This window comes from Fragaria vesca, linkage group LG5 (assembly GCF_000184155.1).
Source record: "Fragaria vesca subsp. vesca linkage group LG5, FraVesHawaii_1.0, whole genome shotgun sequence".
NCBI lineage: Eukaryota > Viridiplantae > Streptophyta > Magnoliopsida > Rosales > Rosaceae > Fragaria > Fragaria vesca.
The window spans coordinates 12207958-12220442 of NC_020495.1; the positions used below are offsets into that span (position 1 = coordinate 12207958).

General features: G+C 38.5%; 2 protein-coding genes across 2 annotated transcripts; both read right to left on the reverse strand.

Moving 5' to 3' along the window:
* Positions 1-810: 810 nt before the first annotated feature.
* On the reverse strand, positions 811-4256 carry LOC101307790 (protein TRANSPARENT TESTA 12-like). Its single transcript, XM_004299641.1, has 8 exons — positions 3763-4256; positions 2977-3518; positions 2802-2888; positions 2652-2708; positions 1877-2115; positions 1535-1653; positions 1331-1420; positions 811-1237 (listed from the first exon to the last, which is right to left on the reverse strand). The coding sequence occupies exons 1-8, from the start codon at positions 4066-4068 to the stop codon at positions 1154-1156; spliced, it is 1524 nt and encodes a 507-aa protein (XP_004299689.1). The 5' UTR covers positions 4069-4256; the 3' UTR covers positions 811-1153.
* A 1318-nt stretch (positions 4257-5574) lies between these two features.
* On the reverse strand, positions 5575-8650 carry LOC101308088 (protein TRANSPARENT TESTA 12-like). Its single transcript, XM_004299642.1, has 8 exons — positions 8309-8650; positions 7684-8225; positions 7518-7604; positions 7323-7379; positions 6721-6959; positions 6514-6632; positions 6253-6339; positions 5575-6147 (listed from the first exon to the last, which is right to left on the reverse strand). Exons 1-8 carry the CDS (start codon positions 8558-8560, stop codon positions 6085-6087), a joined length of 1446 nt encoding a protein of 481 aa, XP_004299690.1. The 5' UTR covers positions 8561-8650; the 3' UTR covers positions 5575-6084.
* Between the last annotated feature and the right edge of the window lie 3835 nt (positions 8651-12485).

Here is a 12485-nt window from a genome sequence, read left to right on the forward strand (position 1 = left end):
AAAAAAAACCAAATGAATCGGTAAATACTACAGTAGTCGAAATTCAGGTGATGAATTTTAGAAAGTAGGTTTTTATTTCTTTTTTTTATGCATAATAATAGTGGAGAAGAGTTGGGTTTTAGAGAAGTAGAAAATTTTTTTTTCCTAATAATTGATGGATGTTTTATAATTAAACATACTTATAAAATCTAATGTGAAATATAAAATAATAGAGGTGTGTATTAAGAGATTAGAGGTGTGTATTTAAAATTTCTCGTATTTAATAGTTTGCTAAATGTGTTGGGCCTTTGGGCCCGCCCTCTTTCATTTCTCTCTTGTGGATTGGGCCTGATTTGAGCAGCATTTAGTAGGAGCAACAACTCTAACCTATGTGATCGCTAGATCGAATGTTTTACTGGTCTGATGGGTGGAAACGTACATCATTGGGTCTTAGACGTCAAACTTATCATAATAGATGTTTTGATCTAATGATTGCATATGAGTGGAGGTTTTTTATGTGGTTTATTTTCTAGTGTCGAGGTTCACTTTTACTGACGTAGTTTTTTTATTTATTTATTTCCCTTTCAGCATTTAGTTGTAGCTAAGTAATAGACTTGTTGTAAACTTGTATTGTAGCTTGCTCAGTTGCTCCTGCCTGACCTAGAAATATTTGGTTGTATAGCATTTTCAGCCGGTGGAATATATTCTCAAATTTCAAAAAAAAAAAAAGTTTTATATTAACAAAATAAAAGACATTATTTCGATCAGTACAGTTTTTTTTTTTTTTTTTTTTTTTTTGATGCCTATAGTTATGAGTGAAATTGCTAAAAGTTCAAATGAATAGCCATTTCGAAATTAGGTGCAGCTACTAAAAAGTTTACATTCTCTCTAAAATAGCTGAAGAGCTAAGAGCTAAGATAGAGAGTGTTAATATACAATAAATGTATAACTCAGTTAATTATAACAAAACTTAGAGCTGGAGGGGTTTAGACTCCATCCGGCCTAATTATCGCTTAACCTTGTGGAGTGGGTCTAAACCTTTGGGAGGGGGTCTGGACTCCGCATATAGCAAAACTTCGGGGAGGCGGTATGGACCATGTCGGGCCTTATGACAGGGTCGCCTCTACTTTTTTTTTCTTTTTTTTTTTTTTTTTGATATCGCCTCTACTTGAAGCTAATTGACTAGTAGTTGTTCTGATTGTTTGTCTTCTGCATTAGGCGTGGACCACTTCGATACACGTTTGCTGGCCTCCTCGGCCTTCAAAATTCAAACCACCACAGAGTGAAAAACAGGGGGACTTGAAAATTAGAAACCAAAACATGGATAAGAAGAGGTGGTCATTGGACATACCTCCTTTTTCCAATCTCGTCTTACTGTTATGACTGCCAATATCACTGTCTGTACAGCAGTTCCACCAAAGATCATTCCACCCCAAATACCCTGTTATTAACGTCAATTTCAACATGAATTTCAAGGCCATCTAAGATTTTCAAAACTTGGTGTAGTGAAAAAAAAACGTGGGTACATAGAGAATTATCCGTCAACGGAACTTACTCCAATGCTCAAGTCGAACACCCATCCCATTAAAAACCCAAGAGGTAGCCCAACAATGTAGTAGCAGAAGAGATTTATGTATGCCACCCATGATTGCCATCCTGATCCCACAGCTACTCCTGTTGATTGTCAACCCCAATGATTTAACCAAAAAATTAGTCATTCTTTAAGATCATAATAATGTACATCTAAAAATTACTTGTCACGCACACAACATAAATAAGACTATCTAAACTTTTGAATCATATTTACTGATCACATTACCGAATTAGGTTTAATTCTGCTTTTGTGACAATTAGTAAAAATGTGACTGAAACAACAAGAATGGAGTGAAAAATAAACCTGATAAAACTGGTTGAACGCTATTGAGTAAAATTGTGATGGCCAAGAGGTAAGAAAGATCATCAACTGCTGCGAGGACATCACTGCTGCTTGTGAATATGAGCGCGATCTTGTCTTTGAGTATCATCACAAGTACACAGAAAAAGAGACCGATCACTGTGGACTCTGTCACTGAAACCTTTGTTGCAAATTTCGCCCCCTTCCAGTTTCCAGCTCCCAACTCATTTGCCACCCTTACTCTGTGAGTTCACCAACAAAATTTAACACTTACTATTGAAGAAAGCATAAAAACTTAAAATATGCTTGTTGATGACAATAAGTGCTTTCACACGATTTCGAATCAGTTCTGCTGCACCTAGCTACAAATAGTGCTTCCCCAAAACCGAAAATACAGCTTAGACAAAAATTTGTTATCTACGTTTGGTTTGTTTAGTATGATCAACACATACATGAAAGATCGGAACATTGACCAACTTCTTCTATATCCAATATAGTATTCAACCATGAATCTGGACTATTAAGGTTAAGCCAACAGAAAGAGTCTTAACACTCACCCTACAACCATTTAATATATGCAACTTAGTCCGTTTGGCAGAATCTATATGGATGCATTAGAAGCTTCATTTCACTACTGATATTTTTCTAAGGTTTATATGGGGATGCCCATTTAAAATGTATCATTGACATTGTAATACAAAACAAAAAAAAATGACGAATTGTCCAGTTTATTATATTTAGAAGGAGCCAAAAGAGGTAGAGATAAAAGAAACTATACCCTGTTCCAGCAAAAAAAGCTAAAGGAATCATGAGCTCCCAACCATTAATTGTCATGCTGCAAAAATTATATCCAATTACTATATTGTAGGTCTGTAGGAAAGACTGTACAAATTCAAGATAGATTTGTGCTTAGAAATCAATGGCATACCAAATTGATAAGGCATCCACAGCAATAGTGGCATCACTTAAGTAGCCAGTCATTAATATCAGTATTCTGTAATACCAGTTCTCCAAGCTGCATTTAGATGTTAAGGACCAAATTATTGAAGATCAACATCAATCCAGAAATTTAAAGTATCAGTGGAGAAGAAAAATGAACATACCAGAGCATAACACCAGAAGCAGCAGAGAGTTTGATGAATTGCCAAAGCTCAGAAAAGGCTTCCATAGATAAACCAGTCCAAGTGAGAGGGCACCAACCACAAGCAATATATATGTACATCCCAAAGACCAAAAACCACCATGAGATATCCAAAGCAATAGCTGCACCGACAACCCCACAATCCAACACATAGACTAGAAGCCAACTTGTGAACACATTAACCACCAATCCCGCTAACGCAACATAAGCGATGATAGAGTTCTTCAGCTGACATTGCAAGAATCTCTGCATAGGAAACTGGAATGCAAAGCTAAAGTGCAAGGGTATGAGCCACACAGCCACCAGCCCCGACTGCTCCGCCACTTCATCGGTTTGTCCCATGAGTTTAAGAATCGGTGATGCAAAAACATAAATTGGCAACAGAGCAAAGCAGCAGAGGAACAACACAATCCATGATCTCTGGAGGTATATCCCAAGCATGTGGTACCTTTTGGCTCCAAAAGCTTGCCCACACAGCGTTTCTAATGCGCTTGCCATTCCTAGCTAATCATGGCAATGAACAAAGAACATGTTATGCCAAACAATACATTATTCAAACAACAAGTCTAATACACAATATGAATTGCCAAACTATCAATCCAACACTGTATTTTCGTACAGTTCTAATCAGAGGATCAACTTGGCTATGTTATTATCCACCTATATTCAGACAAAACTTTTTAGGCTGAATGAATCAGAACGACAGTCTAACGACGTAACATTATTATGAAGATCATTTCTCACGTACCAAAAGCCCGAAATTGAAGCCAACGATGACAGTGTTGGCAATGGAGATGGCAGCGAGTTCGACTTCACCGAGGTGGCCCGCGAAGGCCTGAGTGACGACATTCATGGTGTAAGAGGCTACACGGCTGAAGATGGCGGGCCCCACTATCTGCCATAGCTTCTTGGACTCTACCCAAACCCTCAAGGAAAGCTTGCCTTCCTCTTTGTCGTCATAACCGGAACTAGCGTTTTCCGGCGGAGAAGATTCCGGTAACAGGGACAGGGTAAGATCAGAACCTGCACCATTTATATCCCTGCTGTGTTCCATTAGAGAAAACAGCCTCTATCTGAATGAAACTTGCGTATTGCTTTGCCTGCTGGCTATCTCTCCTGTCTTATTGGTCTAACCTGAGAGACTGACATGGTAAAAGCCAAGTGAATTTGCAACCTGTGATTATATATGGTACAGAAAGCTAGAAAAGGATGATGATCAAGCAGGAATGGAGAGCTGGTCAATTCTGAGGATTAAATACTAATTTTGTTAACTTTTATTTTTCGGAAATGAAGGATCCAAATGTTTCTAAAACAAGGAGTTGTTGACAAACTGAATTGTAGTTTGACAAAGTGGTGAGGTGTTTCATTGAGGACTCTTGTTGGCTAATTACGTGTGACTTGAGGAGAGCTCTTGGAAAATTGATGGTTTCATGTTCACTCTTTGTCATATTCAAATTTTTATTTTATTTTTTATTAAAATATTAGGCGATATTAGTTTCTCGACAATGGTATTTCCGTTCCAGATATCTAAAACAATTAATATGGATGCTAAGGTAACTTGGAGTGTGTCCCGAAAATGTTGACAACTCCAATTTTACAGTATGTAAATGTACAATCAACTCATACGTATAGTATTTTATGTGATCAGAGAAGAAGTTGGGATGCAAATGCTGGAATTGTATAGGTTTTAAGTACCTGTTTCAAAATTGTAGTATAGTACATAAGACTACGATGATGTTGACGGTACGTGGTACATGTAAAGACGTTGAACTGGAAATATCAGACTGGCATGGTGTGCTGATCACTGTTTAGTTTAGTGATCCCTCTATATTTCTCATCTGACTAGAATAAGCTGGTCTCAGTGCAAAGAAGAAAAATCCGAACAAATAAGTAGAATAAGTTAAAAGAAAAATGGAAAGAAGGAGCAAGACGGAGACTTTGAAATCATGGACAGCACTAAACTAGAATTAGCGGAAGGGAACAAAGCCACAGCTGCTTACTGCTTAGAGAGGCCGAGTACGTCGGTCTATCTAGATTCTAGTTACGTTTCCATTCTATACGTTTATAACAGTAATATTGCAGACAACGCCATGATATTAAGGGCTATCAAACAAGTTTGAATGTTTGTTGAAGCCTCCATATGTGTCAAAATCTGCAACCTGCAAATGCAATTTTCTCTTTTCCTTCTAGCAGTTCTTTCGTTTTGGCCTTGTTCAGCTCTCACCTTTGTCCTTTGTTCACTATCAAATACCTAGGGTGAGATCAGGAATGTTAGCTCCACTGTTATGGTGCTCAAAATATGGTGCATACCTACCAAAATATAAGATGCATGCTAACATATTTCTGCTTCTAAATGTCATTTTCCCTCCAACGATGGAATATGATCAAAATGATGACAAATTCTTTTTTTTATCAAATACAAGCTGCTGAGAGTAGATTCTCTTGATTATTGAACCAGATAAAACAAAGGCAATTAGACTAGATGGTACTTGGTACTTGTACGTCAGGGCCAAAAGATGAAGCGGTTGTTGTTTTCTGATTGTTACGTCACTTTCCGGTTTCCACCTTAAAAGCACAAGTATTAAATATGAAAAACAAGGCAACAATGTCGCAGCCAGAAGAGAAAGGAAGGCAACAAGGCCCAACCAGGATCACCCGCTAAACAGCAATCATACAAAACAAGGAAGCAAAGAGAAATTCAACTATTCTAGCAACCAACTCCCAAAAGGCAGCAGAAGCAAATAGCAGCAGGTAACACACAACTCCAAGGCTTCAACCAATCAAGTTCATTCATCATATCACCACATTTGTTCATCGTGTAAACCCTTTTTCCATATCAGCGTCCGGCTAGGAAAAGACTACCAGATATAACAAGGCTACAGCTGATTTCGTTTTTCTATGACAAAATCAGCACTGCCCTCATGAACTGGTACCTGGGAACTGAATTAAAGTATCTCAATCGAGATATATTGGAATTATCACCTCATTCAATTTAGGCATGCATCAGTTTAAAACAAATCACGCATACTTTGAACAGAAAATGTCACACAGACAAGAGCATATGGTAATATCATTGAGAAAAGATCAATGGTGTAGCCGCATCCTTTGTTATGTGAATATGAGCTCTCTCTGCCTGTCATGATAATTAATCACAAACAAGTCAATATGTAGTCATAAAAAATTAGAAACTACAAAGCTATCATCTTTCAGAGGATAATTGTATAACCTTTACTATTACCTCTTTTTCCCAATCACATCTCATGGTGATAATTATCAGTATCAAGGTTTGAACCACAGTTCCACTGATCATTCCAGCCCACAAGCCCTACATATTTGTTCCAGCCAGCATAAAAATCAAAGAATAAAACTAGATTATTGAGTAACATTTTGAACAACAGAGAAATCTCTTTGCACCTTAGTCATGTACGTTTCTTCAACATTCTACCAATGATATCTGAACATATGAAGGGAGAAGTGCTTTTAAACAAAAGGAACATACCTTAATACCAAACATTAACAACCATCCTAAAACAACCCCAGCAGGCATGCCAACCAGGTAGTAGCTACCTATATTTACAATAGCTACTATTGCTTGCCGACCAGATCCGATTGCAACTCCTGTCAAACAAAATATGACAGGAAATGTTTCCTTGAGATCAAACAATTGTTATAACAAAAATCTATTTTGCTGGTTTAAGTTCCCTACCTGATAGCACTGGTTGAATGCAATTGAGGAGAATGGTGAATGCCAACAAGACTGATAAATCATTGGCCATAGTGACAACAGGAATGCTGGAGGTAAAGATCATTGCAAGCTTCTCATGGAAAGCTATTAATATTAAGGAAAACAGAAGTCCCACTGCTAGGGAGGTCAAGACTGCAACTGAGGTTGCAAATTTTGCACCTTTGGCGTTGCTTGCGCCAAGTTCATTTGCTACCCGCACTCTGGATAATGAAGAAATAATATAATCATAAAGGAGAAATAAAGAATTCAATCGAATTGTAAATGAAAAATTTGACTGTACAGTTCATATACTATAAAACTGTCCTAATACTCATACAAGGCTGTTCCTTTTATTAACTCTAACATAAGAATGTGATATGCAAAGTAAAGTGGAAACCTTGTCAATCTGTGATATCCATTACATAATGGAAAACTGATATGTGGAACACAGCTCAAGCTTTGACTTATCAAGAAAACTTATGTGGTTTAAAATTTAAGAATGACAATACTGATCCATATTATTCATTTCTAGCTTTAGTTATTTCCTAAGTTCAGAGAGAGACTTACAACCAGTGACCACATACCCAACTGCTGCCAGAAATCCTAGTGGAATCATAGACTCCCAAGCATAGATACTCATGCTGCAAAAGACAAAGCATTGAAATCTAAAGATACTAATGCCGTAATTGATATATGTATTGTCCATCAAAGAACTTGCGGAAGTTGAAGAAAGCGCGAATAATTGAGACAGGCTAAGAATATAAGTCAGTAACACTAACCATATGGAAAGGGCATCAACAGCAATCTCAGTATTGTGCATATACCCAGACACTATCACCAAAGCTCTAAAATAAATATTCTCCAATCTGCAACAAAAATGCACATCGTTAAACCAAATGTAATCAGCACATAATTTAAAGAGAGTCACAGAGGGCAGGCACATACAAGAGCATGAACCCAGAAGCCAAAGAAAGCTTAAAGAAATCCCAGAGCCCAACAAAAGCTTCAGCTGAAAAACCAGTCCATGTTTCTTTACAACCACCACAAATAGTGTACAGAAAGAAACCCAAAACCGATAACCACCAAGCCAAACCAATAGTAAGAGCAGTCCCAACAATCCCAATCCTCAACTCATACACAAAAACCCAACTCACAAACACATGGAGGGCCAAAACCCCTCCAGAAACCCAGGCAATCACTCCAGTCTTTCGCTGACTCTGCAAGAATCTCTGCAGTGTCAGCTGAAATGGGAAGCTCAAGTGAAACGGAATCAACCAGAGGCAAACTAAACCAGTCTGCTCGGCCACAACCTCTGGCTGTCCCATGAGCTTCAACAATGGCGTAGCAAACACAAATAGAGGTAAAAGCAACACTGCACATAGAAACAGAACCACCCAAGAACGCTGCATATACGTCCCCAACATGTGGTACTGTTTAGCTCCGTAGGCCTGACCACACAGAGTCTCGAGCGCGCTGGCCATGCCTAGCTAGACAACCCCATCAAAAGATCGGAATCTGAAATCAAGTAAAGCAGTGAAACAGAGTGAGGTTTAAGTAAAGTTTTAGTTACCATGAAACCGAATGTGACGGCAATGATGACGGTGGTGGCGATGGAAATGGCGGCGAGGTCGAGGTCACTGAGGTGGCCGGCGAAGGATTGGGTGACGACGGTGACAGAGAACATAGCGAGGCGGCTGAAGATGGATGGGGCTGCTACTTGCCATAGCTTCTTCGACTCTAACCAAGTACGTTCGATCAGATTAGCGTCTTCTTGATGCTGTGGGACTAACAGAGTATGAGGGTCGTCTTCTTCTTCCCTCATTGTTGCGACTGTTTTTTCGTGGAGACCAAAAGGTGTCTTGAAAGCCTAGGATATTAATCGAGTGGTGAAGAGTTTTTTAACGTGGAAAAAGTACAAGCCTCCCTAAGGTTGTCGCTTCCGTTAGTTCAGAGTTCAGACTCTCCCTTGTTTCCTTTTCTATTTTGTCTGAGCCCTCTCACCCTTGAGATCATGGCCACCACTGTTCCGGCCGGAGGAGATGGAATGGCTGGTCATGCTTGTTCGGCTGACAGTATGTGCCAGAGGACCAAAATACCATAACACACAATTTTAATTTGCTTCTGATGCAAATACATAGTGTTGCCTTCATTTTTCACTCCGGGTCTTGTGAAAACATTGTGGGCTCTGTGGTAAAAACCGGTTTCCCGGTCTGCTCAGATTGTTGCACGGAAACATAAATGAGTTAAACGAGTTTCGGTTTTCAATACGATTCGATACGCGGAAACGTTAAAATTAAAATATAGTTCGATACGAAATGTAACTGAAACGTCAAAATTAAAAATAAATATTATCTTTATTATATATAAATATATTAAAAAAAGAATGAAATATCAACAAAATAGTTATTAGCATTAATATAAAAGGAGCAACAACAAAAGATATTTTTAATCTCTCACTCCTCTCTCTTACCTTCTACTCTGCCCGTTTCTGGCTTTCTTACTTTCTCTCCCCTCCGTAGTCATATAAATTTTTCTCCACAACCTTTCAATCCCACTTCTAATCCCACCAAAACTCAACCCTCTTCCGGTTATAATTCGGGGCTCACCACCACCGATCACCACCGCAACACATGGTAAGCCACCATGATTAAGCATTATACACACCAAGCATTGTCTCAACAGTCATTCGTAACGAAATTGGGTTTCCAATACATCAACACAGGAAACCCTAATTTGCCGACTCAGACTCATTGGATTTTCAAGTATTAGGGTTAGCCAAATCCTAATAGTACCTGTAACATCGCAGAAATTTGATTTTGTATTTTTGAAAGGAAAATATTTTTTGATCTATTTTTATTTCAATTTCTATTATTCTTTATTTTCTTAGTAGCTTTCGAAAATTATTCAAAATTTTGGTTTGTCAAATTGTGTCTTTTGAGCCCATAGGATTAACCTAGGCTTCGTTATGAGTTCGTAGGATTTTATAGAAGCGTTTTTAGACATCGGAGCTATTTTTAATGATTTTTGAAAGTTTAATTTGGTATTATCTAAAAATTAATTAAAAATAGAATTTAAAGGCGGTTTTATTTGGTCCATAAGATCTTTTAACCGCATAATCTGGGCCATTGGATTTAAGGATATATAATAGTCGGACTACATCAGTTCAACCAAGACCGACCACGACCCCGTCTCGAGCTGCGACGGAGCTCGGCGCCTCCCTCCGCCGTCCGGCCGTCTCTCGGCATCCCACCGGTGACCAGAGCTTCGCGTCGTCATCCCCGACCTCAAGATGGTCTTCCTTTTCGATGAAGAGGTCTACTGACAGAGAATCGATGTAGATAAACTTTTCTGGGTTCACCGGCGAGTTTACGAATCCGACCACGGCGACGGGCATGAATGGTGGTGGTAGCTTCGCCTCAACCTGGAGATCATCTCTGTGGCATTAGTTTTCGAAGAGAGGCCTAGAGAGGGAGAACCGAGCAGAGGAAGGTCTCTGCGTTTTCCGGCAAGTTTCCATGTTTTCCGGCGACCTCTGATTTCGATTCAGGTATAAAAGTTGGTCCATTTGTTGAGCTTTACATGTCTTTATACTTGAATCGAGATTGGTTGATGTTTGAAGAAAGTTAGGTTTTAGGCAGTGTTGACTGCCGTGATTGCCACCGTGCACGGCGGCGGTGGAGGTGCTTCTATTGTTTTCCGGTTTCAAATTAAATGTTGAAGTTGGATTGATGTGTGTTCTCTATGCTAGATATATAGTTTTGGTTAAGAATTGAAGTTTGGAGTTTAGGTTACTGTATTTGATGTTTGGTGTTGGCAGTGGCGGTAGTGGTGGTGTTTCCATTTGTGTTTGGTGTTTGCAGCATCAGTTTACGGTTCACTTCTGATTTTGGTTGTTCTTCTTGTTTTCCGGATTATGCTGTGATTAGTGTACTGAACATGAAGGACTGATTTGTGATGTTTGGATTCTAGAAATGGAGTTGGAAACAGTCGGGGATTTCATTATGAATTGTTAGTTTTGGTCAAGTTGTGATTTGATTTGATAATAAGGAAAGAAACAATTGGAGTATATGGCTGCTGGATTTCAAGACACAGAAGTATGGTAAATTTGGATTAGTACTTGAAATCAGTTCAAGACTCTGAAGGCTGGAATCGATGCAATTGTGTGAAAACTTGTTTTGGGTGTACATACCAATTCAGAATCATTCTATGAAGAAGTAAATGGAATTTAGAGACGATGAAGAAATCGGAGACAAAGAGTCTTGGGTGTCCAGAGTAAATGTGTAGTTGGATTGGTGGTTAGAGCATAATATGGATACGACGACATAATGGAATATGGAATTGATGATCGATTAAGGATGGGACATATATAGTCAATCTAAGCATGACTAAAGTATGATGAGACTTGCAGACTTGGTTCATAATGTAATAATAGAAGTGGGAGAATGGAATTTGGATGAAGCATATTGTTATTAAGGATTTGGGTGTCCTTAGTAAATTTATGAATTCGGTCAAGTTGATTCAAAGGGATTTGTCGAGTTTTGCGGATTAAGGATTCAGGGTGTCCTTAGTAGTTTTGAGGACATGATTGTATCAATTTAAAGTGTTCGACAAATTTCTTGGAGTATGTATCTGGTACAAGGAATGGAAAGCACGCTTGCAAGATTCCAGAAGCAGAAGGATAAGGATTTCAGAATGCGTGTCGTTGAGTTACTAATTTTAGTTGGCGTCAGAGTCGACAAAGCTTGGATTCTAGGTAGGGTCTCTCTTGGGGAACCTTTCTTTAAATTGATAATTGAGTTATAACTGAAATCGTTGATTTGTGTGACATTGATTGATTAATTCTTTATTGTTATTGTTTTTGATAAAGTATGTGATATCGCTGACTTACGTGATCAATGTTATCGCTTTTCATTAAAAGCATGTGTTTGATATTGAAATGCAAGTATTGATGTTCAATTGATATGCATAATGCATTGTGAGGAATTGTGAGATTAGTGTGAGGTTAGTGATTATGGAGAGGTGATAACGAGATCGAGAAAATATACATTTTGTGTAGTTGAGTTTCCTCGTGAGGCATCCATGAATCCATGTTAGCCCACAAGTGCACAAATGAGGGGAATGTAGGCCCAATCGATGGCGGACGTCGATAAAACAATATAATCGGGTTTTGGGTTTGGAGACCATGAATATAACAAGATGACTAACAAAAGAGGTACCGGAGTTTAGATATTACTGATTTGTTAGGTTGTATATTGGAGACATCTACACGGTATGGGACGTATAAGCTCATATGTCTTCGATGTATGGACTAATTAGCCAATAATTGAGTGGAGGGAGTTCATTTGCATATATGCATCGAATTGTCGTTATATACTTAAATTATTGTTTGATGTTTGATAACTTGATTGTGCGACGTAGTTAAGAATAGCCTAAAAAGGTTTGGCCCTTACGCTCACCTCTATAGATTATTGTTCAGGTACGACATGTCTTTCGAGAAGACTAACTGTGACGTTAGCTTACGTGTACAAGAGTCGAGAGGTACGAAAGATTAGAAGTCAGATAGATAGTAAGACCTATTTTACTGTTGTAATTAGTTTTGTTAATGTAAACGTTTTATTTTCGACAATTTTCTAAAAATGTATTTGAATTTGTTTTATTTTTTTTACATTTCCCTCTCACGCCTCGGATTCGGTGTTAAGTGCTTGGAAACCATCGACACCGGATTTGGGGGGTGACAGTACCATAGT

Bases quoted from the DNA above. Each gene is read 5' to 3' on its own strand.
- LOC101307790 (XM_004299641.1), bottom strand. From the start codon at position 4,068: ATGGAACACAGCAGGGATATAAATGGTGCAGGTTCTGATCTTACCCTG. The intron at 3,519-3,762 runs GTACGTGAGAAA...TGCCATGATTAG, and splicing joins GCTTCAATTTCGGGCTTTTG to CTAGGAATGGCAAGCGCATT. The intron at 2,709-2,801 runs GTATGCCATTGA...TAATTTTTGCAG, and splicing joins GTGGATGCCTTATCAATTTG to CATGACAATTAATGGTTGGG.
- LOC101308088 (XM_004299642.1), bottom strand. From the start codon at position 8,560: ATGAGGGAAGAAGAAGACGACCCTCATACTCTGTTAGTCCCACAGCAT. The intron at 7,380-7,517 runs GTTAGTGTTACT...TGTCTTTTGCAG, and splicing joins GTTGATGCCCTTTCCATATG to CATGAGTATCTATGCTTGGG. The intron at 6,633-6,720 runs GTAGGGAACTTA...TTTGTTTGACAG, and splicing joins CATTCAACCAGTGCTATCAG to GAGTTGCAATCGGATCTGGT.